This window comes from Felis catus, chromosome B1, assembly GCF_018350175.1.
Source record: "Felis catus isolate Fca126 chromosome B1, F.catus_Fca126_mat1.0, whole genome shotgun sequence".
NCBI lineage: Eukaryota > Metazoa > Chordata > Mammalia > Carnivora > Felidae > Felis > Felis catus.
In genome coordinates, this window is record NC_058371.1 from 173922030 (window position 1) to 173949392 (window position 27363).

At 43.3% G+C, this 27363-nt stretch overlaps 2 protein-coding genes across 4 annotated transcripts in view; one reads left to right on the forward strand and one right to left on the reverse strand.

Annotated features, from left to right (window-relative positions):
* The window catches only part of CB1H4orf19 (chromosome B1 C4orf19 homolog), an 88721-nt gene that overhangs the window by 56280 nt on the left and 5078 nt on the right, over positions 1-27363 (reverse strand). The window lies entirely within an intron of this gene.
* LOC111560193 (40S ribosomal protein S27-like) lies at positions 1169-1415 on the forward strand. The gene has a single exon (XM_023253214.2). It carries the CDS (start codon positions 1203-1205, stop codon positions 1359-1361), a length of 159 nt encoding a protein of 52 aa, XP_023108982.2. The 5' UTR covers positions 1169-1202; the 3' UTR covers positions 1362-1415.

Here is a 27363-nt window from a genome sequence, read left to right on the forward strand (position 1 = left end):
AAGCTTTCAAGTTATTTGGATATGTTGTAAGAGACAGTGGAAAGAAAGGAGCTAAAGATGGAGGAAAGAGCATAATTAAGGTCTATTAGCAGGCAGGAGGGAAGAGCAAAGAATTAACGAGCCTTAGATAGGAGAAGGGTGAGGAATAAGGGGGACCTTCAGGGGCTCAGTGTCTTCATCTGTGTCTTCCAGTTCTGCAGAGTCTAGACAGAAAAAAGGGAAGATTTCCCAGACTCTCTCGCAGTAGGGTTCCCATACAGACTTAGACCCAGACAATCCTCCGCAAGATGAGAAAGTGGAAGGAAGCGAGGCCGAGATTGTGCCAACGCTACTTCTGCTTTTCCTGTTGGCAAGTCCTTAGTGGACACGCGGATGTTTTTCTCTGACACTTTTCCAGTGTCCAGGTGCTTGGCTGATAGCAAAAGGCAGAAAGAACTGTGGCGCAGAACCGGGCACTGTTTTGTTGTTGTTGCTGTTCCTAGGTGGACCCATTAGGCATGGCATGACCCTGTGGCCACCACCTGTGACAACTTACTGGCTAATACCAGCTAAGGCAGTGCTCCTGGGACCAAGAGTCCCATTGTCCATTTCCAATCCCCCTCTGTTTTGATTGTGTAAAAGGAAGCAGTTTCCTGGGAGGGTTAGTTCTGTGGTGGTCTTTTTAGTGTTACGAAGCTTGCTAGTCCAGTCCTTCCAGGGATATTTTGAGCATCCGGTTCCTGGTATTAGATTTCATTTTGCTTGAAACAGCTAACGTAATTTCTGTTTTCTGCAAGTGCACTCTGACAGCGAGGGACATGTATTCTTGCTCGAAGAGGGAAGGCAGAGAAGCTGGGTGTAGATATAGATAAATTCGGTTTTTTTGGTAATCTCCTTGAAGGTAGGAGTTTGTAAGCTGGGGTGTGCAGAGCCGCAAGGGGTTCTTGGATAGGATTCAGGGCATCTGTGAACTTAAATGAGAAAAAAAATCCCATCTTCTCTTCACGAACCACTAAAATTAGGCATTTTCTTCTATTCTAATGCAGGCCATCAAACGACAGCATCATCAGCAGTTCCTGTGACTTTGTCTCTAATAGAAATCACAGATGTTTTCACATTACATTAAGAGTTGTAATAAATACCTTTCGGCGGTGACGACCTGCCCACGAGAACATGCCCCTCGTGAAGGACCTCCTGCACCCGAGAGCCTCAACTCCTACTTCATGGACGTGAAGTGCCCGGGGTGCTTCAAAATCACCACCGTGCTCAGCCGCGCGCAGACGGTGGTGCTGTGTGTGGGCTGCTCCACTGTCCTGTGCCATCCGACAGGAGGAAAAGCAAGGCTCACAGAAGGATGCTCCTTCAGACGGAAGCAGCACTAAATGCACCCTGAGTCAACATGAGTGGGGAACTATCCCAATAAACAGATTTTGGATTAAAAAAAAAAAGAGTTGTAATAAATAACAACATTAAAAACATTTTTTAAAGGGGCGCCTGGGTGGCTCAGTTGGTTGAGCGTCCGACTTCGGCTCATGTCACGATCTCACAGGTCATGAGTTCGAGCCCCGCATGGGGCTCTGTGCTGACAGCTCAGAGCCTGGAGCCTGTTTCAGATTCTGTGTCTCCCTCTCTTCTCTCTGCCTCTCTCCAGCTCATGCTCTGCCCCTCTCTCTCTCAAAAATAAAGACATTAAAAAATTTAAAAAAAGAGTTGTAGATTTCAAAATATTGTTTATCCTTGTAACTATGGTAGTTATTAGGCTTGCTGTTAGAACTTCCTTTTTAACGCATTTATAAAGGAGCAGGTGTTCCTATATCATAATTTTTTTAAATTGAAAATTACATTTCTGTTGTAATCCTGTGTATTTTATTTTGTGTATTTAAAAATATTATTGTGGGGGCACCTGGGTGGCTCAGTAGGTTGAGCGTCTGACTCTTGATCTTGGCTCAAGTTGTGATTCCAGGGTTGCAGAGTCAAGCCCTGTGTCGGTGGCTCTGTGCTGACAGCACGCAGCCTGCTTAGGATTCTCTCTCTCTCTCTCTCTCTCTCTCTCTCTCTCTGTCTATATAAATAAATAAACTCTAAAAAAATTATTCTGAGAAGGGGTTCATAGGGTTCAATAGACTAAAAAAACGGCCCATAGCAAAAACATGCTAAGAAGCCCGTTCTAATGTCTTCTATCTTAGAAGCAGGGTCTCCAAACTTCAGCACTGTTGGCATTTTAGGATGGATAATTCCTCCATATGGGGAACAGTCTTCGCATCGTAGGATGGTCAGCAACCTTGTCCCGCTGTATGGTAGTAGCTTCTATCCTGATTGCGTGACAGTCAAAAGCATTGTCACTTGGGGGGCAAACGTGACCCTGGCCAAGAACCGCTAACGTGAAGTAGGGCTAGGAGCGAGAGGTGGAAGGTGACTGGCTCGGAGGTCTGATCAGACAGAGGGTTTAAAACGGAGGCAGCAGAGGATGGCAGAGGCATCTGACAAAAGAAATGTGTAGTGGAGCGATGCTGATAGACCAGGTGAATTCGGCAGCTAGCCCACAGATGAGAGAAGGAGGTTCTCTATTTGCTCTTTTCTGCTTGACATGACTGATGAATAGGATTCAAAGACAGAGAGTGTAGCATTAACAGTATTTGTGCAGCAGAGGCTACTGAGAGCTACCTACACAATGTCCAAAGAACTGTTTCTCCCACCAGTGCCCCCTACACCAACATGTCAACACAACAGTTGGGATATACACCATGTCCAGACAAAAGGATAATGAGAACGTTTAGAGCCTAAAAATAACTGTTATTGCCCTTTGGTCTGCTACTGTATGTAGAAGAGAATATTCTGGATTTGACTGCATGAAGGGGCTGCTATTCTGAGAAAATCTGAGCCCAGTAGGCACGGATACGAAGGATAGGAAGCACCCTTGATTCGGCAATTTGACTCCTAGATATTTACCCAAGAGAAATGAAAAAAAAAATATATATATATATCCACATAAAGACTTGTCCAAGAGTATTGATAGCAGCTTTATTCATAATAGCCCCAAACTGGAAAGGATTCCAATGCCCACCAACAGTAGAATACGCTGGAATACTATAAATGAAATATTACTGAGCAATAAAAAAGAATATGCAGTGGCATGAATGAAACTCAAAAACATGCTGAATAAAAGCCTTACACAAAGGTGGACCTACGGATTGTATGATTCGTTTATTTGGAGTTTTGAACAAAATAGAGTGATTAAAAAAAATCAGAATAGTGTCTGACTTGATGGGGGTGAGGAAGAGGATTAAGGGGAGAAGGAGATTTTCCTGGGGTGATAATAATGTTCTCTCTCCTGATGGGGAGTTGGGGCACACGGTTGCATGCAGCTGTCCAAACTCACCAAATTGCGCACTCAGACTTGTGTATTTCACCGTATGTAAATGATACTAGAGGGACAGATGGGAAGAGGGAAAAGAAAAAAAGAGAACTGTAAGTAAAAATTGAACTCATGGTTAATGAAATACATGCTACAATGTTTGAAATGAACTGATGTCTACAATACTCTGAAATAGAGTTTAAAGTGTGCAGTTAAAAAAAATGGACTGATGGATAATGAGGTGGTTCAAACAGAAAAGCTAACTGCAGATTCTAGGCAGTGAGTGTGGTTCATGCGCGATTCTTCCAGCTTTTCTGCAGCTTGAAAAATTCTCATTCTGAAGGACGTGAAGGTGTGTAGGTAAACCTCTTTTTGCCTTCTGAAGTATTTCATTCATCTTTGGGCAAGGAAAGTACTCTGAAACAAGCAAAGCATTTCATTTGGTTCTTGCCCTACTTCAACAAATGGATCCTAGAATGTCACAGGCATCGGCTCCATCCAGTGACAAGCAGCTTCGATCACTACTACATGGCCACCACGGCTCACGAGGGCTGTCCCAGGTGCTGCACTAATCACTTTACACTTGTTCTCTTCACGTAGAGATGCTAACGGCGCCCTTGACTGCTTAACAAAAAGCTCTGGGCTGAGTCACATCCTCAGAAGCTGCAGACAGCCTTGGACTAGAACAAGCAGATGTCCGAGAGGAGGATAACATCTGTGACGGCAGGTATTTTTAGGAGAATGTATTATTTAAATATGTTACGAAGCCATGGCACGGTGTGTGTGTGTATGTTTTGGGTATAGTGAGCTCAAGGGGGAGAAGAAGATGCACAGTGTAAGTCATAAAAAGGAACAGTAGCTTTAATCCAATTTCGACAGAGAAACAAACCTTCCTTTTCGCTCTTTTTTTTTTTTCCTTAAGCTCATTCCCGATGTCATAGGATATCGTCACCTGGCAAAGCGGTGTGACAAAAGCCGCCTGGATTGGACGCCCCCAGCTCTTCTGTGGCTTTCCTTTCTCAATAAACCTTTGACAAAGGTCGCGTTTTTGCTTGTTTGGTCTAAGTGTTTCTCGCTCGGTAGAGTGATTCAGCGTCTCTGGGTGTCACTAAATAAGGGGTTTCAGTGAAGCTTTTTGGAATCTACTTCCCTAAAGGATGCTTGGTGGCGGACCTGGGATAGGTTTGGTTTTGTGTGAAACTGGTAAATAAACAATGTAATTACCAGGCTGCCTAGTCCTCGTGACTCCTGATACCTGCAGAGCCACCCATGTGAGGAGAGGGCAGGGCTGTTACCTTCAACTAAGACTGACGAAAGGCCAAGGCACTAACGTGGCAGAAGCTGGATTTGAACTAACGAGACCTTAGGAGCCCTGGAGCAGTTGTGATAGCACCAAAAAGAATCTATGAAACTGGTATGTACTAGGAACAAAACAATAAACCAGCCTTGAACCAAGACAGGCCAATCTCTGATCTCCTTTACGCTGAGCCATGGCTAGAGGCCATATTCAAACCTGATCCATGAAACGGTGCCCATGAACACTGGCCACGTGTAGGGGGAACGCATCCCAGAATTGGACTAGAGAGAGCAACCCCATGCCGAACCACTTCAGGTAGATCTGTTCCATTCACTTCATTTTCATGGACCCTCCAGTGCTGTCATTACGGAGAGAGGCACGGTTCTTTGTAAAGCCAGGCCAAACAATCTATTCTTTTTTTTTTTTTAATTTTTTTAATGTTTATTTATTTTTGACAGAGAGAGAGAGAGACAGAGCATGAGCGGGGGAGGGGCAGAGAGAGAGGGAGACACAGAATCCGAAGCAGGCTCCAGGCTCCGAGCTGTCAGCACAGAGCCTGACGCGGGGCTCGAACTCACGGACCGCGAGATCATGACCTGAGCCGGAGTTGGACGCTCAATGGACTGAGCCACCCAGGCGCCCCAACCAAACAATCTATTCTTGACTGAAGTGTAAACCAAACATTTTCTGCCCGTCTTGTTGGACTAATACAGAAGCATTTCAGAAAACAAGTCAATTAGTGATATCCAGGTTCCAAAAAGCAGCAGATAGACTTTGAGACTGAAAAGGACTGAGGAGGAAAAGAAATTTTGGCTCATTCCCTAACACAAATTGTATATAATCAGCAAGTAAGCAGGGAGTTTTCATTGGTTTAGAATTCATTTGGGACTTAATTCCAATAAAGATGATGTGATGACATTTAAAAGCGTGGATGAAACTAGATACACAGGAAAACTGAAGGTGACTTTGGTGGAGAATATAAAATATAAGATAGTATACAAAATAACAAAATATTCACTTCTCAGGTGGCTTTTATGAGTTGCTGACTCAATACATCTGTACAGTTTTGACCATCTATACTAGTGACTTTTTTGTCTTACTTTTACATGCACAGTGTTCTGTTTAAAAACAAAATTTTTTTCAATATTTATTTTTGAGAGAGAGAGAGAGTGAGCGTGAGTGCATGGGTGGGGGAGGGGCAGAGAGAGGGAGGCACCAAATCCCAAGCAGGCTCCAGGCTCCTAGCTGTCAGCACAGAGCCCGACACGGGGCTCCAACCCAAGAACTGTGAGACCATGACCTGAGTTGAAGCTGGACATTTAATCAACTGAGCTGCCCAGGTGCCCCTGTTTTTTTGTTTCTTAAAAATAGAACCATCTCTTGGCACCAACTTCTCGGCCATTCTCCCAGGAGAAGAAACAAAAACATTGAATGACTCACCATCTGAGCAGAGAGGGAGCATCTCCCAAATTGCTTGCGTACTCCTCCCCGCCCCCGCCCCCCCCCCCACCACACACAGAAGACCTGCCCTCACAGATGCCTGACCATGGGCTGCAGGCACAGTCCAGCTGAGCAGGACACTGTTCACCCGCCCTTGTGTGCTCTGTGCCTTCAAGGTAAAATGCTGGTCTCACCGGGTTAGAAGAAAAATCCAGAAACTCTCTTCTCCCCTAACATCTCCATCTTTGGTATCTGGGTATGGAGTTGATCAGAGGAATGCTGAATGTTGCATTTTTGCTTACTTTTTTTTTTTTTTTTTTTATAGAGTTACTAATAAGTCTGAGTAACAAAAATCTTGCCACTGCGTGTACTGGGAGAGAGCTGATGACGGAAACATTTCAGGATGACTCTTCACGACACAGGAACACCAGACCTTGGATGTGGTGTAGGGGTGGATGCTCAATGATGGTTCGAGCTCTAGAAGAGAACTTTAAGGCTCTGGGGTTGTTGTGGGCCAGTTCGTATGTGGGCAATTTGTATGTTTACATCTATAACCCTCAGTGCCGCAGAATGCAACTATATTGGGAAAAGAGATCTTTAGAGAGGTGATTAAGGTAAAATGAGATGCTTAGGGTGGGCCTTAATCCAATCAGACTGGTGTCCTTATTAGAAGAGACTGGGTCACAGACAAGCCGACTGAGGGATGAGCCTGTGCAGAGCCAGCAACAGGCTGCCGCAGAGGCATCAGGAGGAGCAAAGCTGCCCACAACCTGATCTCTGACTTCCAGCCTCCAGAACCCCGAGAAAAGAAATCTGTCACTTAAGTCACTCAGTCTGTGATGTTTTATTCTGGCAGCCCTAGAAGTCTAATACAGGGGTTTCAAAAAAAAAATGTGAAGAATATTTGGAATTGTTCAAAGTAAAAGCCCACGTAGGCTAACTCAATTGTCTGAACTACATTCCTAGGAAGTTTAGTAACTGAACAGGGGGATTCTGAGCTCAGATGAATGTGGGACATGCTGGCTTAGTTACAGAACTCTGCAGAACTGTTGCAGAACTTCTCAGAGCCTTTCATGTGCTGATTCACACATTGGTAGGATTCATTCAATCTGTGTGTCATCCTTGACGCCTGTCTTTCCCCCACATTTGATTTCCAATCCATCGCCAATTCCCGATGACTGTATCTTGAACAGAAATATTTCTTGAACTAGTTCACTTCTCTCTACTGAACTGCCACTGAAGCCTGGACCAAACTTCCCAGGTCTCTTGCTCAGTCCACTGTAAAGCCTTCCTGACTGGTCTGCCCACACTGGAGGGTACTCTCCCACGTGTTCTCCACAAATCCCACCAGAGTAGTCCATGCCAAGCACAGGCAGGATCAAGCCAGCTCCCTGATTTTAAAGATGTTTGGGTAGCTTCCCATTGTTCCTAAGATGAGAGAGGACTAAATTCCTACTCATATCTTCAAGCTTCTCTTGAACCATCCTCCTTTCTGGGTTTCATATTCACAGCTCTTCTTTTAGACCCACATTATTTTGCTCCTGCTGTACCTTCTTCCTGGCCAACTCCCCTTATCTTCCTCCAGAAGCTTCTTTCACTTCCCTCCTTTATTGGATCAAATCCCTCTACTGCTGAGTTACATTGCACTTGTCACTATTGAAAGTTTGCATTTGTGTGATTACTTGGTTAATACCTGAATCTCCCTCTTCTAAACTACAAACTCTGAATTTGTGGACCATCCTTTGTGAAATATCCAGTTAGTTTATTGATCAAGGTTTGGGAAGTACATATCTGAAATTCTGTGGCAGGAACTTTTATGCAGAAAGTGAGCAGGGTTACAGACAGAAGTCTTGGGTCCTTAGAAACATGTAGTTATTTGCTGAAATTTAGCATCCTTTGAAATAAACCATTGGAGAAGCTGAATATAGAGCGGATATGACATTGGGGCTAAGTTCTGGAGATACACATAAGTGTGTAACTTTTTAAAATTTTGTAACAAAAGATTTGTATTTAGAACACACACATATCAGGGCACCTGGGTGGCTCAGTGGGTTAAGTATCCCACTTCAGCTCAGGTCATGATCTCACAGTTCATGAGTTCGAGCCCTGTGTCAGGTTCTGTGCTGACAGCTCAGAGCCTGGAGCCTGCTTTGGATTCTGTGTCTCCCTCTCTCTCTGCCCCTCCCCCACTTGTGCTCTGTCTCTCTCTCTGCCCCTCCCCCACTTGTGCTCTGTCTCTCTCTGCCTCTCAAAAATAAACGTTAAAAAAAAAGTTTTTTTTTTTTAAAACAACATACGCATATCATCTAACGAACCAAACATTTGTACCTAGAGCTCTTGCATTCAATAAGATGACGAACTCAGTAAAAAATGGGCAAATATGAACTGACTCATCCCAATACATGTAGAACAGCCATGAACAGAAACCATCCCGGGGGCATGTGATGCCAACGAAGGACCGAACTCATGCTTCGGCCTAAATGGCCTTTGAAGCGACACAAACAGCCCAACAGGAGGAGCGTGTCATAACTACTCCTTGTGGAGAAAACAGGCCAGAAGATCCGCTTACTACCCCTTAACGACTGGATTTCTCACAACTGTGTGCAGGTGTAGCCCACACGGAAGTTTCACGATATCGGAAAATTCACAGACATCCACTAGGTGCGGAGCTTTCTGTTCTTAAACTTTTGATTTTGAAATGTTTCAAATCTGTAGAAGGCCTGGAAGACTGCTACAAATGAACAGCCACCTCACCACCTTTCAGCAGCCTGCCTCGTGTTTTGGTTTCGCTCTAAACAAGCTGCTTTTTCTTGCTTTCCTGTGGACAGGGTGATTCTGACCATGCCTCCAGAAAGATAGGAAGGACTGCGTGATTGGATCACAAATGCCCACACTGCAGGAACGCCCCCCCCCCACCCCAGGCCCACTGGCAGATAATTCATCAAGAAATATTTAGGGCTTGACCTTAAATAAAGTGCTATGAGAGATAAAAAGACATTTATGGGATATAACTTTAAGAAAAAAATTTATAACCATTTGAGAAAATAAAGCACTTTCCTGTAAAAGAATAACCAGCAATAAAAATATTAGATAAGCCTTGAGTGAGGGGGACATAGAATGTGCTGACAGAGTTGGGATAAGATTGTTTCTAGTTATGTTTCTTCGTGGAAATGGATTCCCTATGGAAAGCAGCACATCTTACGATCAGTTAATATTTCCTCGTACTAAAAGACCAACTCAGGATAGTAATTTCATAAGGCAAATTACAAATAAGTATTACAAATACTTATTTGTTCTGTTCTACTGTGAACAAACAGAAGTGTAAGAGGGCTGATGCCTTATCTGAACAATATTTACAATTATTTTAGGTCTTTACTGGAAGGACGATTCAAAGCTAGGGGAAGTTATTTGTTCCACGAAGGGCTAACCTTAGTTTGGTGGACTTAAGGCAAATAATTAACCCATTCTTCCCTCCTGACAAAGAATGGGCTACTATATTCCCCTGATGTATTAGGTCAGCCCCATGCCAAGAGCCTGCTGTGGGGACGGCGTAATTCCCAGTGTCTCCTAGGCCTGGAGATCTCAGCAGTATTTCCCTTAGAGCCCATTATTTCCAGAGGTCTGCATCTAGGGCTTAGAGAAATCAGAAGCAAGTAAATACGGAATAAGATCACAACCTGGTACAAATGTTAATAATATACAAAGAAAAATTCTGTATGAATCGTGGGGTGGGGTGGGGGAGCTCTCTAATGGCTGTGCAAAATTAGCGGGGTGTGTTTTTAAATTAATACAGATGGTCACTGCATTTGGGCACCGTGGAACGTAGACTGGAAACTCGCCTTCAGAAGGATGGGGTTTTCAGGTTCAAGTGATCATTTTCGAGAAGGTTCTGTCAAAACGTCGTTCATGTAAGTACATGGTGTGAGAACTGGGACCTCTAAAACCTAAGTTCTAGATTACATTTTCCAACTGGAAAGGACTCAGGAAGGAATACTGCTCTCAGAGTCACAAGGTTACCTGTTTTCTTTAATTTATGCTTTCACCTCCTTCTTTTCTGAGTTTTTCCTCAGTGTGTATATATCCGTTTTACAATCCGGAGATAAACAAAACTATTTCTTAAACAAAGACCAAAGTTGAAGCTTCTCACTTTTAAACTGCTGCTGTGGGCTAGAAAGATTATCAAAAGCTACTGGCAAGTCAAAGCCCATGGATTGCTGGACACATCTCTGATGGGGGTACTTAACACACGTCTACTACCTGTACTCTAAAAACTTTTAAACGCCCAAGCTTACTGAAATGACTTAGAAGTCTGTTACTTTATTACCCTTTAACCGTTGTGTTGAGATATAATTCACATACCTTACCATTCTCCTACTTGTTGTGTACAATTCAATCATTTTTAGTATATTCACAGACCTGTACAGCCATCGCCGCAATTGATTTCAGGACATTCTGTACCCTTTGGTCATGAACTCCCAATCCACTATTTTCCTCAACCCGAGGCAATCACTAATCCACTTTTGTTTATTCTGGACCTTTCACATAAATGGAATTGTATAATATGTGGCCTTTTCTGTCTGGCTTCCTTCACTTTCCTTGATATTTTCAAGGTTCATCCATCTGTAGCATGTATCAGTTCTTCATTCCTTTAGTCTGCTAAATGGATGTCTCCTATTTTATTTGCCCATTCATCAGTCAGTGGACATTTGGGTTGTTTCTACTTTTCGGCTATTATGAATAATGCTGCTATGAGCATTCATGTTCAAGTTTTTGCGTGGACTTAGGTTTTCATTTTTCTTGGGTGTATGCCTAGGAATAGAATTAATTTCTGGGTAATACAGTTAATTCTATGTTCCTTAAAAGAGGAAGTGCCAGACTGTTTTCCAAACTGGATGCGTCATTTCACATTCCCACCAGCAGTATATGAAGGTTCTCATTTGTCTATATCCTGGCAAACACCTGTTATTGCCCATCTTCTTGATTATGTAGCCATTCTCACCAGCGGCGATTAGAAAGCGGTACACTTCATTATTTTTGACATGTGCTTTTAAGAATTGTTTTCTGATTACAGAAGTCATACAAGCTAACAGTCACAATTTCGTCATGTGCATGCGATGATTTGATTCCCAGCTTCTTGGCCAAAAATAATACCACTTACGTGTTGGCACAATTATGATCCTCATTTTACAAAGAGACGGGAGGCTCAGGGATGTTAAGAAGTTCTAAAGCTGGGATTGCACCCAGGTGCTTTTCACCACAGCGTTAGCCTGTTTTCAAGGCTGCTATGTGCATACATAAACACATGGAGATCAAATGGGATAATGAAGTGAACTTTACGAATTTACGGCATCTAGTAATGGAGAGTAAGATGTTGACGGCACATGGCTTTTGGATTACAGAAACAGGCAACATGTTTGTTATCTGTTGAGAGATTAAGGAACAGAGCAGGATTTCTGTGACCACAGAGAAATTTAAAGAAGACCTGAGATTAAGGAGTATCGCATTAGTTAGGATAAACCAGGGTCTCTTATCATCCCATCTGGAGAATGAGGACATTAATCATCCTACGGTTATGGTGATAAATAGCACCAAAACATGTGCTGAATGTGTTCACCTTTGGTCTGTGCACTTGAGAGAATGAGGCCGGTTTCTCTTGAATCACTATATTATCTGAACGCAGCAGGATAACCTTATTTTGGTTTTGTGATTATTTTCCACCTTACACAAAACAGCTCCTTTCTTTTACTCTTTGGAGTTGAGGAAAAATTATTTTGCTACAATTAAAGTTGTTTTGAGTTTTGGCCACAATCGCAAGCAATTCTGGAAATTAAAATTCCTCATGCTCTAGTTAAACATTACTAAAGTTCCCGCTCACTACAACCCCTTTTCTGGAAATCTATTCTGCAGCACTACACATATAATTATTATGTCTTTATCTAGACTCTTTCCAGTTTCCAAATTTGCGTATGTGACTCAAACAGAAGATTTTTTTTTTAATTTTTTTTTAAACGTTTTATTTATTTTTGAGACAGGGAGAGACAGAGCATGAACAGGGGAGGGTCAAAGAGTGGGAGACACAGAATCTGAAACAGGCTCAAGGCTCTGAGCTGTCAGCACAGAGCCCGACGCGGGGCTCGAACTCACAGATCACGAGATCATGACCTGAGCCGAAGTCGGCCGCTTAACTGACTGAGCCACCCAGGCGCCCCTCAAACAGAAGATTTTAAGGGAACTGATCTTCTAAAAAACTAACGCGTAAACACTGCTAAAGGGGGCATATTTTTATACATAATTTCCTGAAGAGAACTAGACAAAAGTTCCTCCAACTTCAAGAATCTTAGCACAAGAAGCACGCTGGTTTGGGGTGGGGCAGAGTTAATTCAGGAATAAGAACTATAGACTAGAACTTTTTTTATTTTAAAGATGTATATTTTGAGCAAAGGATACTCGTTGTCCCAATCTTTGGCTTGTACTTGGCAGTCTGTGTTTAGAGGGTTTATCCTCCCAGGGGGTGAGGGGGTGGGGCTATGGGTGGGGTGGATGCAGATAAGATAGCAATTCCAGTTTTATCACTCTTATGAATTTTGTGCTAGGGTTGAAGTGCTCAGCAGGAGGGAAAAAAAGGAGCATTGTTTCTATGGACTGTATAAAGGAGAGGGAAGGAGGAAATGTTAGAAGGATGATTTCTCAATTTTTATTTCTTAAAAGGTGCCCTTGAGGCTGCATTTCCTCTAAACCCAGCATTTGGTGTCCACTTTGAGTGAAATGCATCCTTCTTGGAAAGAAGGATTTTTCCTGAATCAGCAGAAGGTCATGCAGGAGAGCTGGGAGAACAGATTCCACTGATGGATCTTCAATAAGGGACAGTATTGATTTTTGAAATCATTAAACTTTGGTATTTTGATCCGTCGACAAAAGTGAAGTGAATTCTCTTATAAGGAAATGAAAAACTACTAGATGATTGTCAACTAATTTCTCGGTTTCCAGGGGTCATTTGACCTTTACAGTTACATCAGTAAGGCTACTGCATAAAAATCAGGGACATCTCACCTAATGTGGAAGCAGCCTCTCTGAAGGATGGTGGCTAACACTGAGGAAAGAGCTGGTGAACTTGACGGAGTCACCTTGAACGACTTGCTTAACCTCTCTGAGCCACCCCTTTAAGTTAGATTCTGTAAATCACTTTGAGTGCCGGGCACATAGGAGGTGCTCGATAAATGTTAGCTATTGGTGCTCACCTGACAAAGAGTTTTTTTTTTTTTCAATTTATGAAATTTATTGTCAAAGTGGTTTCCATACACCCAGTGCTCATCCCAAAAGGTGCCCTCCTCAATACCCATCACCCACCCTCCCCTCCCTCCCACCCCCCATCAACCCTCAGTTTGTTCTCAGTTTTTAAGAGTCTCTTAATGCTTTGGCTGTCTCCCACTCTAACCTCTTTTTTTTTTTTTTCCTTCCCCTCCCCCATGGGTTTCTGTTAAGTTTCTCAGGATCCACATAAAAGTGAAAACATATGGTATCTGTTTTTCTCTGCATGGCTTATTTCACTTAGTATCACACTCTCCAGTTCCATCCACGTTGCTACAAAGGGCCATATTTCATTCTTTCTCATTGCCACGTAGTACTCCATTGTATATATAAACCACAATTTCTTTATCCATTCATCAGTTGATGGACATTTAGACTCTTTCCATAATTTGGCTATTGTTGAGAGTGCTGCTATGAACATTGGGGTACAAGTGCCCCTATGCATCAGTACTCCTGTATCCCTTGGGTAAATTCCTAGCAGTGCTATTGCTGGGTCATAGGGTAGGTCTATTTTTAATTTTCTGAGGAAGCTCCACACTGTTTTCCAGAGTGGCTGCACCAATTTGCATTCCCACCAACAGTGCAAGAGGGTTCCCGTTTCTCCACATCCTCTCCAGCATCTATAGTCTCCTGATTTGTTCATTTTGGCCACTCTGACTGGCGTGAGGTGATACCTGAGTGTGGTTTTGATTTGTATTTCCCTGATGAGGAGCAACGCTGAACATCTTTTCATGTGCCTGTTGGCCATTGGATGTCTTCTTTAGAGAAGTGTCTATTCATGTTTTCTGTCCATTTCTTCACTGGGTTATTTGTTTTTCGGGTGTGGAGTTTGGTGAGCTCTTTATAGATTTTGGATACTAGCCCTTCTGACAAAGAGATTTTTAACTATTATCAACATGATATGGGACCTTACCCCTCCACTCATCCTAAGACACGTATCATGCCATCTATATTTTATTTGGCCTCCGTATTCACGGATTGGGTTTTTGAGTGCCTACTGTTGTCAGGTAGTGGGCTTTGAGGAGCAAAAGATGCCTGACCCACAGTCCTTGCACCTCATGGGAAGGAAAAACAAGGTGATGTCATCAGCTGAGAGTAACAGGAGGGAGGGAGAGAAACAGAGCCAATCGGCTGGGGGGGGGGGGAAGGGTTGGCTGTGAGGCAGCGGTGAATGGGGTTTCCGATGGGTTAAGTTTAAAGGGCTCTGGGGATCCGCAAGTGGACCTTCCCTGCAGGCAGCTGTTACCAGGGGGTCTGTAGCTGTGTGGGGAGGGCGGGGCTGCAGATAGGGCATTCGGTGCCATGTGCCTTCTGAGCCATGAGCGGTGCACACACTTTGATGCTGCCAGAGGTCGGTCAGGGAGCCAGAAGACGGCGATGAGGAAGGAGCCCAGGGGCACACCAATGCTTGGGGTGGAGGTGGCAACAGGGGCGCTGGGGAATTTCCCAGGGCCCCAGCTAACACGACGTGGGGCTATCTAGGTTTTTTAAATTAATATAACATAGCTAAAAAGGTAGCTTTCTCTTGAGTTATCTACAAATCTTCTATTCTATTTACTGTTCTCTAAATCCGGTCAATCCTTTTAAGAGCGGTTTTTTCAACTTGGTAATCAAAGGAAAGGACAGTTTAAATGTCTTACTTACAAATGTAACATATTTGATTTTTAAAAAGTGTCCCAGTGACCAATAAACAAACCCTTTTGCGCTACTTAGGTCATTTTATAAAACGAGTAAACTCGTAAATAACGTAAATCTTCAGTTGCCTTAAACATTTCAATCCAGTAGAAAACAAAGCAAAACTATCTGAAAAGTTTCAACTTAAAGATCCCAAGTCTAAATCAATCAGCTAATGACATGACACAGTTTAAAGTGGAATCACGAGATTTAACATGCTAATTAACGAAGTCATCTTACACGTTGTGAATACTGTATGTAGTCCGAACATTGAATACAAACTCTTCCACAAACTTATCTAAAAATATAAATGCTTGCGAGTTGTATTTAGTTCATCATATCTATGCTTGATTCTAAACCTTCCCAGGGTTAAAACAATATCTCATAAGAAAATAATTTGCTTTAACATGGAATCTGTACCTTACAAAGGGCTCTCAGTTTTCTCCGCTCTGTCCCCAAGATTCAAATTACAAGTTACCTAACTCTTAAGCCCTCTGATTCTTCTGCCTCCCACACAATCTGCCATTGACCCAAACTATGAATCCAGGCACCATTGACAGTACTCTGAATTCTTTGTACACCCTTCCCTGCTGACAGGGTCAGAGTTCCTAGGTATGCATAGGACCTGTGATTGGATCCTGCATCATCAAATCCCAGGGTCACGCTTGATAGTAGATGGCAGGCAGGGATGAGTCATGGAGTAGATGAGAAACCAGGAGTAAGAAGTATAATAGTATAAGGGAAGGCAAAGGAAGGAGAGAATTTCAAAAGGGAAGGCATCATCAATGTCACTTTAAAATGCCACAGGGAAGTTTATAAGCTAAGGGGATGAAATACGACCGTTAGTCTTAATGGTCATAAATCTAAGATTTAAATTTTATCAGTGAAATTTTCATTTCACAAAGTGGGTAGAAAACAAGTAACTATAAATTAAGAGTGAACTAGGAAGTGAGAAACTGGGAACTGCATTTAAAGGCAGCAACGAGTCAAGAATTCTTTAAGACTTAAATTTCACTTAATATTTTAATAAAGGAAACTGAGGCCAGGGGGTGGGTGACCAAAAAGGAGAGGAATGAGGCTCAAAGGAAGAGAGGTCTGTTCTGTGTTTTATTTTAATTAAAAAAAAAAAAAAAAAAGAAAAGAAAAGGTTTGATGGGGCACCTGGGTGGCTTAGTTGGTAAAGGGTCTGACTTAGGCTCAGGTCATGATCTCACAGTTCATGAGTTCAAGCCCTGCATTGGGCTCTCTGCTGTCAGCACAGAGCCTGCTTCACATCTCTCTCTCTTTGCCCCCTGCCCCGCCCTCCCCCCTCCCCTGGGTCCTGAGTCTCTCAAAAATAAATAAACATTAAAAACAAAGTTTGTTCACTGAAGAGAGTGTTGATTCCTTTTTTGAGGAAGGAGGGGTACTGACAGCTTGAAGATTTGGGATAGAGGCAGCATTACTACCTGGTGAGCAGTGTCTCAGAGGATCCTGGCTAAAAGTGAAGGAGTCCATGTGAAAGGCTGACCTTGAACAGGAAAAGGAACACCTTATCCTCTGAGAATGGAGGGAATGAGGAAAGAATTGATAGGGAGATAGATAGCTGTGCGGCCTGGGCGGGGCAGGAAGCTGGGCAGCTGGGCTGAACTGCCCGAATCTGGCCCCCGTGGCCCCAGCCTGGCAGGGACACAGGCAGCACACAGTTTCTGGGAACAGACTGAATCCGGGCTGGGATGGTGACAGCTCCAGAAGTGGCCCAACGGGAGCCATCAGGGCTTCCGGGTAAGGGAACAGTTCATATTAATCACAGATCAGAGACGAAACCCCAGAGGTTTCTGTGTTAAAGAAAATGAGACCAGAGGTTAAGACGTGCTCAAGAGTAGTCACCAGCGTCTCTTAAACTAGAAACTGGGTTTCTTGGCTCCCAGAATCACGCTCTCCCTGTCTCAGCACGTCACTTTCTCTGAGAAACCTTCCCTGAGCCCTCTCCCCTCCTGCCTAAATCAGATCCCCACAAAGCCTGCTATCCATCCTTTTCACCCTTCCTTTGCTGCACCACAGGCTGAAATTCTAGAGTTATTTATGTGATTATTTCATGTTCCCCTTTCCCAGCTGATATTACAAATGTCATGAGGACAGGAACTCTATTGTTCACCTCTGTATCCTGGTCAGCACACAGCTTAACGGCTAGCATGTAGTTAGCGCTCAATAAATATGATGAATGAATTTATGTTCCAAGTGTATGGTGTGGGAGCATGGGATTCGAGAACTCCATTTGCCCATTAAAGCCATACATTTGTGAAAAATGCACACTGTGGGGTTCCCAGGAAGGCTGACTTACACTTTCTCTGTAGGTCTGGCGTCTGGGTAATGCTCAATACATATCTGATGAGTGATTAAGAATTTTTGCACTATTGGAATTTTAATTCCCTTAAGGAAACAAGCAAAACATAGCTGCCTCCAAGCCACTGAAAAATAATTTAAAGATATTACCTGAACATCAAAAAACTTGTTTAAGAATAAACAAATTCAAAATTTCCAAACAATGTCACTCAGAATAAACATTAGAGTTCATCAGTACTTTGTTACAACCTAACTTCTAATAAAAATACTGATCATATGATAAGGCAGCTTCTGGGATAATATAGAACTAGAAAACCCAGGTTTAATTTCTGAAGTTTCACACTTTTGAAGTGTCTCAGAGACATCTTCTTAGATCCCACTCTGATACTAAATGAATTTACCAAATTTTAGTGCAGAAATTCATGCATTTGCAAACATTTAAAAACAGAAAGTATCACCAATGAATTGTCTACCACCTTTCTCAGGGAAGGAAATTTGCGAATGCACGCATGAAGGTTAGTACCATATGGTAGGCAAATATTTTTCCATGTCCCACCCAAAGCAAACAAATGGAAAGAGAAACTTAAAAGACAATTATAAAATATCTCCAAATTTAAAGACACAGCATCCTTTTCTAGATTAGCAACAGGGGGCAACAACTGATTTGCAAGAGATTAAAACTGTATATAAACATGGGTGAGTGTATAGAGTCTAAAAAAATCAAACATGGTAATTAAAAAATGGAAATGTTTAAGATATGGAAAAAGCTGAGTTAAAATAAATTAATAAAACACTGGAAACAAGCTCACCAAATTTTTCTAATGGGAGCAGAACAGCTTCCGAAAGACAGTGGCTCATTTAGGTGATGAACACCAGATGCCAAGTGTAGTTCATTACAGACAAAAGTATTCTGATTAGCTTCAGGGGAGAAGGAGAAAAGAATCAGGCACCAAATGGGGGAAAGCCAAACACAGCCCTCAACAGACCGCTGCGTGTGGCTCCCCAGTTGCCTCTGGGTAACTCCTGGTCTAAGGACAAAGTAGTGCTCTATCCCGCTTCTGGTCAGTGAATCCAAGCACCCGGTTCTATGGGTCACCACCACGCACTGTGGACAATCTGCACTCAAGTCAGGCCAGGGTCAGCTGCATTTCTGTAAGGTAAGAGACAGTCCCTGAAACCCACTCTGTGAAAAGGGTCTATGACAGCCTTAGGAAGGGAGAGTTCAGAAGCCAGCTGTGGGAAATCACTGACATTATCAACTAATTGAAGGAATCCTTGAATAGGGATTTCTCCTTTGGAAAGTTCAGGATACTGGCGTATTGTCACAGGGGAGAAGTATACTCAGTGACCCCCCCCCCCCAATCCAAAGTCCATTTTCCCAGCATAACCAATTAGGCAACGTAGCCGAATGTCCCTAACTTATTCTCACTGTGTGTGTGTGTGTGTGTGTGTGTGTGTGTGTGTGTGTGAGAGAGAGAGAGAGAGAGAGAGAGTGGGGGAGCAGAGATAGGGGGTTTGAGGATGTCCTCCGCCCCAAATTTTAGTCTTGCCTCTTAGTTCTGAACTCTAAAGTCTATCCATTGCTTCAGTGAGTGTTTTACAGTGTTGAGCACAGCCCTGGACACTGACTGAGTCTAAGCACATCACTCACTGGCAAAGATTTATTTACTTGACAGTCCAATAAAAGCCAAGTTATTCACAGATAACAGCGAGTGCTAGAGAAGACGTCGCTTGCTGTAGTAGAAAGAATTCTAGACTAAGAGTTAGCATATCCCTGGATTCCAGTCTTGGCCCTACTGATTTAGGGTCATGTGATTTTGGCCAAGCCATTAACCTGTCCGGGCCTCAGTGGCCTCGGAGGTGAAATGGAGATATTGAATCAAATGACTGATAAGGCCCTTTTTGGATCTACTGCTCTGGAATGAATATGGCCTGTGTGTTCAGAAGAGGGGGTAATCATTCTGGGATAGAAGGATCAGGAGTTTTCAGAATAGAAGTAGAGTAGTTTGCTCTTTTTCTACAAAGTCTGATTCCCCTGCTGCAGAAACCCCAGAGTACAGAAATTGTCAAAATACAGACTGCAGATGTCCCTAGTAATCTTTGCCTCACAGATAAATACTGTTAACTGTTTGGAATTTTTTTCTTCCAGATGTTTTAATTACAAGTGCTGCTTATAATCATTACTATTGCTAGGTTAAGTGCTAATTATCATCGTTACCATCTGTATTCAAATGGAGCACCGAGTGTATGTTTCCTCACCACATTTTTATGAATTTAAAACTGTATCCTGGACATCTTTCCACCATGTCATCTTGCACATCTCATTATTTTTATCAGTGTTGGGTGTCGCATCAGGTCCATAAGCTGTACTTCATTTGACCAATGTCTATTGACAACATATGAAATTTTTTTCTTTTTGATTATGAACAACACCACGACAAAGTGCCCTCAAATCCAATCTTTAACATTTCCTGCCTCACTTTCCATTTCCACCCATCACCGGGTCCTGGTGCTGTCACCTAGTATCTCAGGAAGCTGTGCCCTTCTTGCCGTCTAATTACCCCCATTTCATTCAAGGGTAGGTTTGGCAACATCTCATGCGACAATAGCTCCTTCACTGGTCTTCTCTCTCCCCAACTCTGCAGCCAGGGAAGCAAATCTGATTACTTCCAAGTTCAAAATATTTATTATTTAAAAAAAAATTTTTACTTATTTATTTTGAGAGAGAGAGAGAGAGAGAGAGAGAGAGAGAGAGGAAGGGGCAGAGAGAATCCCAAGCAGGCTCCACACTGCCAATGCAGAGCTGGATGCAGGACTCAAACCCACAAACAGTGAGATCATGACCTGAGCTGATGTTGTACACTTAACTGACTGAGCCACCCAGGCATTCCCCCCCCCCCCCGCCCCTCCCAAGTTCAAAACCTCCAATAGCTTCTCACGATTCTTTTTTTTTTTTTAATTTTTTTTTCAACTTTTTTTTATTTATTTCTGGGACAGAGAGAGACAGAGCATGAACGGGGGAGGGGCAGAGAGAGAGGGAGACACAGAATCGGAAACAGGCTCCAGGCTCCGAGCCATCAGCCCAGAGCCTGACGCGGGGCTCGAACTCACGGACCGCGAGATCGTGACCTGGCTGAAGTCGGACGCTTAACCAACTGCGCCACCCAGGCGCCCCTAGCTTCTCACGATTCTTAAGGCACTGACTTAGCGGTGCTCGTGCTGTCTATAATTTGCCTTAAGATACATTGGCATAGGCTCTGGGATACAGGAGTATGTTTTTAATCTGCGCTCTAGGATGTACGCTAAATTAGCTGCCCCAGTCAGGAATATGCACCTCAGAGATCTTTAGTAAGAATGTTAGCGCAAGGCCGCAATCCAGAGGTGGTGCCTGCAGGTAAGTTCGATTCTTTATCTTCAGTCAACAGAAAGGACTTTATTAATTAGCATATGGATGTTGGAAGCTATTTCCCATTAGGGAATCACTTTCATATGAGATGTACAGACTGGTTAGAAATAGCGTAGAGCCATTCACTCTCGCACCAGCACCGTAGACGGTAGCCATCGAGTTCTCTGCACCCTCCCAGTGGATCCCAGTACTTGTTTCTGAAAAACGCCTGACCAGTGACCAGCACAAAGGAGGCTTGCTGCTAAAGTTAAACTCTTCGGTTAGCTCAACCCTGCCTCTAGAAGAGTGTCACGTTTGCTTCTACTGAACTCCCCATGAGACATAGTTGGAGAAACTAAAGGAAGGGAAGGAGAGACTTCACCAAGCCTGCACCACGGGCTGCATGACTGTCTTGATTCCTGGTCACTGATCAGTGTTGGAAGGTGGCGCTGAATTGAGCCTCAGATTTGCTTTGGGACCACGTGTGAGGCCGTGAGGAAGAAGACCTTTACCCTCACTCAACTCTAGATACTGGAGGTTTCAACATCCACCAAAAAAACCCCTAAATAAACAGGAAGGATCACGTTGGTGGAGGCCAGATTATGCATAGCACGTGGCCTAGGCACAATCTACCTCCTGCCTGCCTCTCCTGGTACTCCCCCGGCTCAGGACATTTCTGGGAACACTGCTCCGTCCGGACGTGTGACCACGCTGTTCCCTCTCCCATCCCTGCGGCTCCTGTGCCTCCAGAAATCTCACCTCCTGGTCTCATCTGGACATCCCTTCCTCAGGGAAGCCCTTTCTGCCTTTCAGTCCAGGTCACAGCCCCCATGCCACCCCCGGTGGTGCAGGGGACCTTTCTCCCTGCAGTCCACACAGGAACGTAGAGTGATATGTCTGTATGCTTATCACATTGGCACCTATGAGACTGTGTCCAGGTCTGTTCTGTTCACCATTGTATCCCCACCGGCTGGCATGGCCTCCACAGACAATTGCTCAACAGAAGGGCATTTAGGTTTTAGTCCACACAGCATTAGTGGTGGGGGGCAGGGGCGGGGAAGCTTTTTATGCCATTAGGTTTACCAACTAGAGTGGGCCCTCCACGGTGAAAAAGCTGACGATGAAGTTCTTAAAACAATCCGATCAAACTCACAAAGTAAAGGATGAAGAATATATAAAACACCAATGGCAAGGCAAAATGGCTTTCTCTTTTAAATACTTACATAAATGCCAACTTGGTTATTATGAAAATCCTTCATGGAAATGAGGACTGTGAAAAAGTCATCTTCTTCATGTCTCATTTCTCCCTATTTTATAGATTTCTTTAGTCTCAGCACTTACAGAATGATCATTTCAGCATGTAACTAAATTCTGCTTCCTCAAAGAAGTCTAATTTTTTTAGTTAAAAAAAATTTAAGTTTATTTAGAGAGGGAGAAAGTGGATGCGAGCGGGGGAAGGGCAGAGACAGAGAGAGAGAGAATCCCAAGCAGGGTCTGCACTGTCAGTGCAGAGCCCGACATAGGCCTCGAACTCACAAACCATGAGATCCTGACCTGAGCTGAAACCAAGAGTCGGACGCTTAATTGAATGAGCCACATAGGTGCCCCTCCACTTTTTTTTTTTAATCCAAGTTAGTTAACATATAGTGTAATGATGGTTTCAGGAGGAGAATTTAGTGATTCATCACTTATATACAACACCCAGGGCTCATCCCAACAACTGAGCTCCTTGACACCCATCACCCATTCAGCCCATCCCCCCCCACCTGCCCCCCCCCCCCCCAGCAACCCTCAGTTTGTTCTCTACAGTTAAGAGTCTCTTACGGTTTGCCTCCCTATTTTTATCTTATTTTTCTTTCCTTTCCCCCGTGTACTAAGTTCTGCTTTCTTAAAGAACTCCACTTTTGTCTCCTCAAATGAAGTCCATGTTACCCTCCCTACTTCCCACTAATACAAATATGGGATTGTAACTACATTCCCTGCCCCCCAAGGTTCTTTCTATGCTTGAGGTACAGAGAGCATTTAAAACAGACCCTGGACAGACATTTTAGTAGATGATTGTATAATAAGGAAAATTATATATCTGGTCAGAAATTCAGCGGAAACGCCATGTGTTTAAGTCTGATGCCTGGTGTTACTTCATGTGGCTCTCATGGAAGGTAAAGGTGGAGTGAGCTTTGGGGAGAAGTGGGTCGCCTGGTCGCCGCCCCTAGCCCCATCCTTTCCTTCCATTCCACACCCCATGCTGCTGCTCTGGTCCAAACTTCTCATTCTGCATTTGAGAAAACTGAAGGCCACAAGCTGAGACTCAGATTTATCAAACATTCACTACGTGCAGACACATGCTGGGGGAAATGCTCAGTTTCCCGGTGTTACGGAGAAGGAAGCTGAAATCCAGGGAGATGAAGTGAAATTCCTGAGGTCCCACATCAGATGGCCGAGTGGGGAATTGAGGCTGATGACAGTCCAGCCCTCATTCTAGTCTCTCCTGGGAGAGTGGGTCAAATGACTCAGTGATGGAAGAAAATACAACCACGCTCCCAGTTTCTTAAAGGGCTCGCATAAACTAAGTAGATGGTAAGCACTTGTAAACAGAAGTAAAGACGTTTAATGGGACCAAATCATGCACATGATGCTGTCATCTGTGTCTGAGAGGATGATTCTGAGGATTTCTGACTTACAGGCATGCGTGTATGTGTGCCTTAATGGGTCACACCTGCCATTAGGGGCCCTGCAAAGTGCTAGGGTGGCAAATTCCTGAGTTTTTGTTTGTTTGCTTGTTCTGCTTTCTGTTGGTCTAATTAACTCTTACAGGGCAACTGTCTGTCAAGGGTGCAATTTCAGTAATTTGACTTTCTCTAAAGATACTTTAGCTTTTTTTTTTTTTTTTTTTTTTTTTTTGATTACAAAGAAGGCACACTCCTTTTGCTCCATTAAATCTCTGAATTTAGGCAGGGTATTAAAAAAAACAACCCTCTAGGCTTCTCCACACCAGCGGGCTGTGACTTTTCTACATCTGCCTTTGTTTTCGGGCTCACCTCCCCAGAACCACTGCTTAGCCCAGTACTAGAGCACCAGGAAACACTTAGCTTTGAAAAGAGAAAGCGTCAATGGAGACTGAACTAACTGAAGGACAGGAGGGATCAGGCCTCAGGCAGTGATCATCTGAAGCTGGACCTCTGCCTCGGTTACAGTGTGTCACTGAAGCTTTCACTATGTCCACTTCTAGAACATTTGGCTTCCTTCACCAAAACCGAGTCCCAGTGAGGATATAAAACCTGTCCTGTCAAGTTCAAAAGAGAATGCAGATAAATTGGACTTTGTAAACTAAATCTTGACTGTCTAGCCAATAAACTCTGTTTTATGATTCTTTTTAGAAACGACTGCAGCAGTAAATGCATCTTGTCACATGGTAGATGGACAGCAAACCACAATTCAAACCCAGGTCAACTTGACTTTAAAACGGGAGCTCTCTCAATTTCCCCACAATGCCTAGCAGAGGCTGGGAAACACAACAGGCAAAGGAATTGCTTTGAAGTCTTTTAGTCAAAGAGTACAGGGCTTGGGGGTGGAGACAAGGGTTCCCACCCTCATTTTGCCTGGGACTTGCCGAGTATTTTTGAACAAGTTGCTTTCTCTCCCCAGCCTCGGTTTTCTTATCCATAAAGCCAGGTGAGTGGATCAGTGAGGCCCCTTTCCAGGTCATGATTCTGTAAACTACAGGTATTTTCAGAGCCTTAGTTTAGTTGCTTAAGAAATGGGCTTAAAAATTTATTTGGAAAAAATAAAAATCTTTTATCATTCAAAGAATCCCAAGGAAAAGGTTGTAAAATTACATAATTTGAAGTATAAAGTGTGGTTTGTTGCCACTGGAACCAACATAGGGGTTCAATGCGATAAGAAAACCAGGTAAGGGAGGGAATATTTTTATGAGGCATTTTTAAGTTTCCATGAAATAATTACTTCAAAATCACCAATTTAAACTTTCAAGCATCTTTCTGAGTGTGGCACGGTGTATATGAAAAAAAAAAAAAAAAAGCCCATCAAAAAACCCCAAGCAAAAATCTATTGATTTAATAATTTCCTTCAAAGCCCAATTAATTACAAAACCTGCAGAGTGCTTCACTGGTAGGTCAGAAGACGGAGTTTGGAGTTAGCAGACCTGAGTTTAAGTTTTGGCTGACATTACAACCTCTCACTGTCCTGAACTATGAAAGGGACATAATAATCCTGTCTCTACAGATGTCCCAGGGAAGATCTAATAAACTGAAGAACTACTTTATATGAAGAACTGTTTCATTAGAACTAACTCCCTTTCAAAAAAATTCTTTCACGAGATACAGGAAATTGACAAGGGCATTCAGATTTGGAACTCTGTTTGAACTGCTTCTTAGCAAAAGTTGAAACACTGCTACAATTCAAAGGAATGGGAGGGGCGCCTCAGTAGCTCAGTCCATTGAGCGTCTGACTCTTGATTTCGGCTACGGTCATGATCCCAGGGTCGTGGGATTGAGCCTGGAGTCTGCTTAAGATTCGCTTGCTCTCTGCCTCTGCCCCTCTACCCTGCTCTCGCTCTAAAAGAAAAAGAAAATTAAAAACACAATAAAATTCTCTAAGGAATGGTAGACGCAGCCTGAAAGCAAGCAAACAGAAAATCCAAACTATCATTCATTACCGCCAAAAAGTATATTCTTTTTCAGCAGTAAAGAATGCAAAGGGAACATCCCAGCCTAAAGGTTGGGAAACAGTTCAGAACTTGGCCGTCCAGAACCATCTGCACTTCCTTTTTTTTTTTCTTTCCTCAGAATCCAGCAGCAGGTTGGCATCAAGTCTTGAGGGATGTGCTTTGCTTCTCAGACTACTGTACTTACGAATCATCTGGGGATCTTGTTAAAATGCAGATTCTGATTCAACAGATCTTTAAGTAGAATCTAGCCTGCATTTCTAACCATCTCCCAGGTGACCGCTATGCTGCTGGTCCATGGACACCACCTTGAGTAGCAAAGCTATTGGCTTACTGGGAAAAAAAAATGGTGGATGGTTGTTTTTGGAGACATGAAGACACGGGTTCGAATGTCATCTTTATCAGGTCTTAGCTGTGTGATCTTGGGTGAATAACTTTATCTGTATAGTGGGATTAGTATCTGTTCTATAAGTGATTGGAGGATCCTTTGAGATATTAATAAACAGACACAGTTCTTTTCAAATTAGTCTTTCCCTTGGCTCTCCTAAGCTCATTATCTTGTCCCCCATCACTCTTCTCTGATGAACCAGTTGGCTTATTTCTCTTTACTCTGAATCTTATTGTTTAAGTAGCTTGTGTGCACATGCACACACACTATACATTCTTTGAGGGCATGATCATATCTGATTTTATTTCTTTTAGTACAGAAATCAAGAAAAAGCATTCTTAAAGTTAAATTTTGTTCATACAAAATTCCGAGTTGTACAGTAATACTACTGTTTCCTGCTGCCTCATGTAGGGGCAGGGAGGCAAAGCTGTATTTTTTTTGGTGGTTACAAAAACGTGCTTTGGGTCAGATCTGAGTGCCAGCTGCACTTCCTGCCTAACTCAGACTGACATGCCTGGGGTCCCGTGTCTTCACCTGTAAAATAGGATTTCTGCCTTAAACTCAAGGGTTGTTGGGAGAATTAACTTGGTTAAGTTATGCAAAATGCTTACCTAATGTGATTGATTACAAAAATGACCCCATTTCCCCACGCCTCCCAGAATCCTTCCCGTTTACTAAGGCGACCCTGAAGCTCCTCCCATTGAAAGGCAGAGTCTACTTCTCCACCCTTTGAATCTGGGCTGGCCTCTTCACTGGCTTTTAAAGGGGACTGGAGGAGGCGGCTCCTGGGTGGCTCAGTCAGGAGCTGCTGACTTTGGCTCAGGTCAAGATTCTCAGGGTTTGGTTTGTGGGTTCAAGTCCCACGTCAGACTCTGTGCTGATATGTGCAGAGCCTGCTCCAGAATCTCTCTCACTGACTCTCCCTCCCTCCCCGACTGTCTCTTAAAATAAATAAATAAACTTAAAAAAAAATAAAGGGGAATGGAGAAGTAACTAGGCCTCCTTTTACAATCATGCTGAGCCAACATGGGATCAAGCCCGATGACTCATTAGAGCTGTGCAGCCCAGCTACTCCCCGGTTGCTTTAGCTAATGGTCAGCCAATATTCAAGGGCAGGGTTGCCTTGGTGACCACACAGTAGCCATAAGGGAGCCTGGACAAGACCAGTGGATTCACCAGGTCCAAACTGCTGGTCCACAAAGTCATAAACTAAACAGTAGTCATTTTAAGCCATTACATTTTGGGGTGGCTTGTTCTGCAGCAATGGATAATTAATAGTCTACAGAAGTAATTTCTCCATATGTAATGGCTGGGGAAGAAGGTACTTAACAGAAGATGAATTTCCCATAGCACCAAAATTTGTACTTTTTGGCCAATAGTAGTAGTAGGAAGGTGACCAGGCTGGGAATTGGGATGCTCAGATTCTAGTCCCAGCAGCTTTTCCACCGGACAGCCATATGACCCGAGGCACATCATTTAACCTCTTTGAGCCTCAGTTTCCTCAACTGTAAATTAAGGTGCTTAGAAC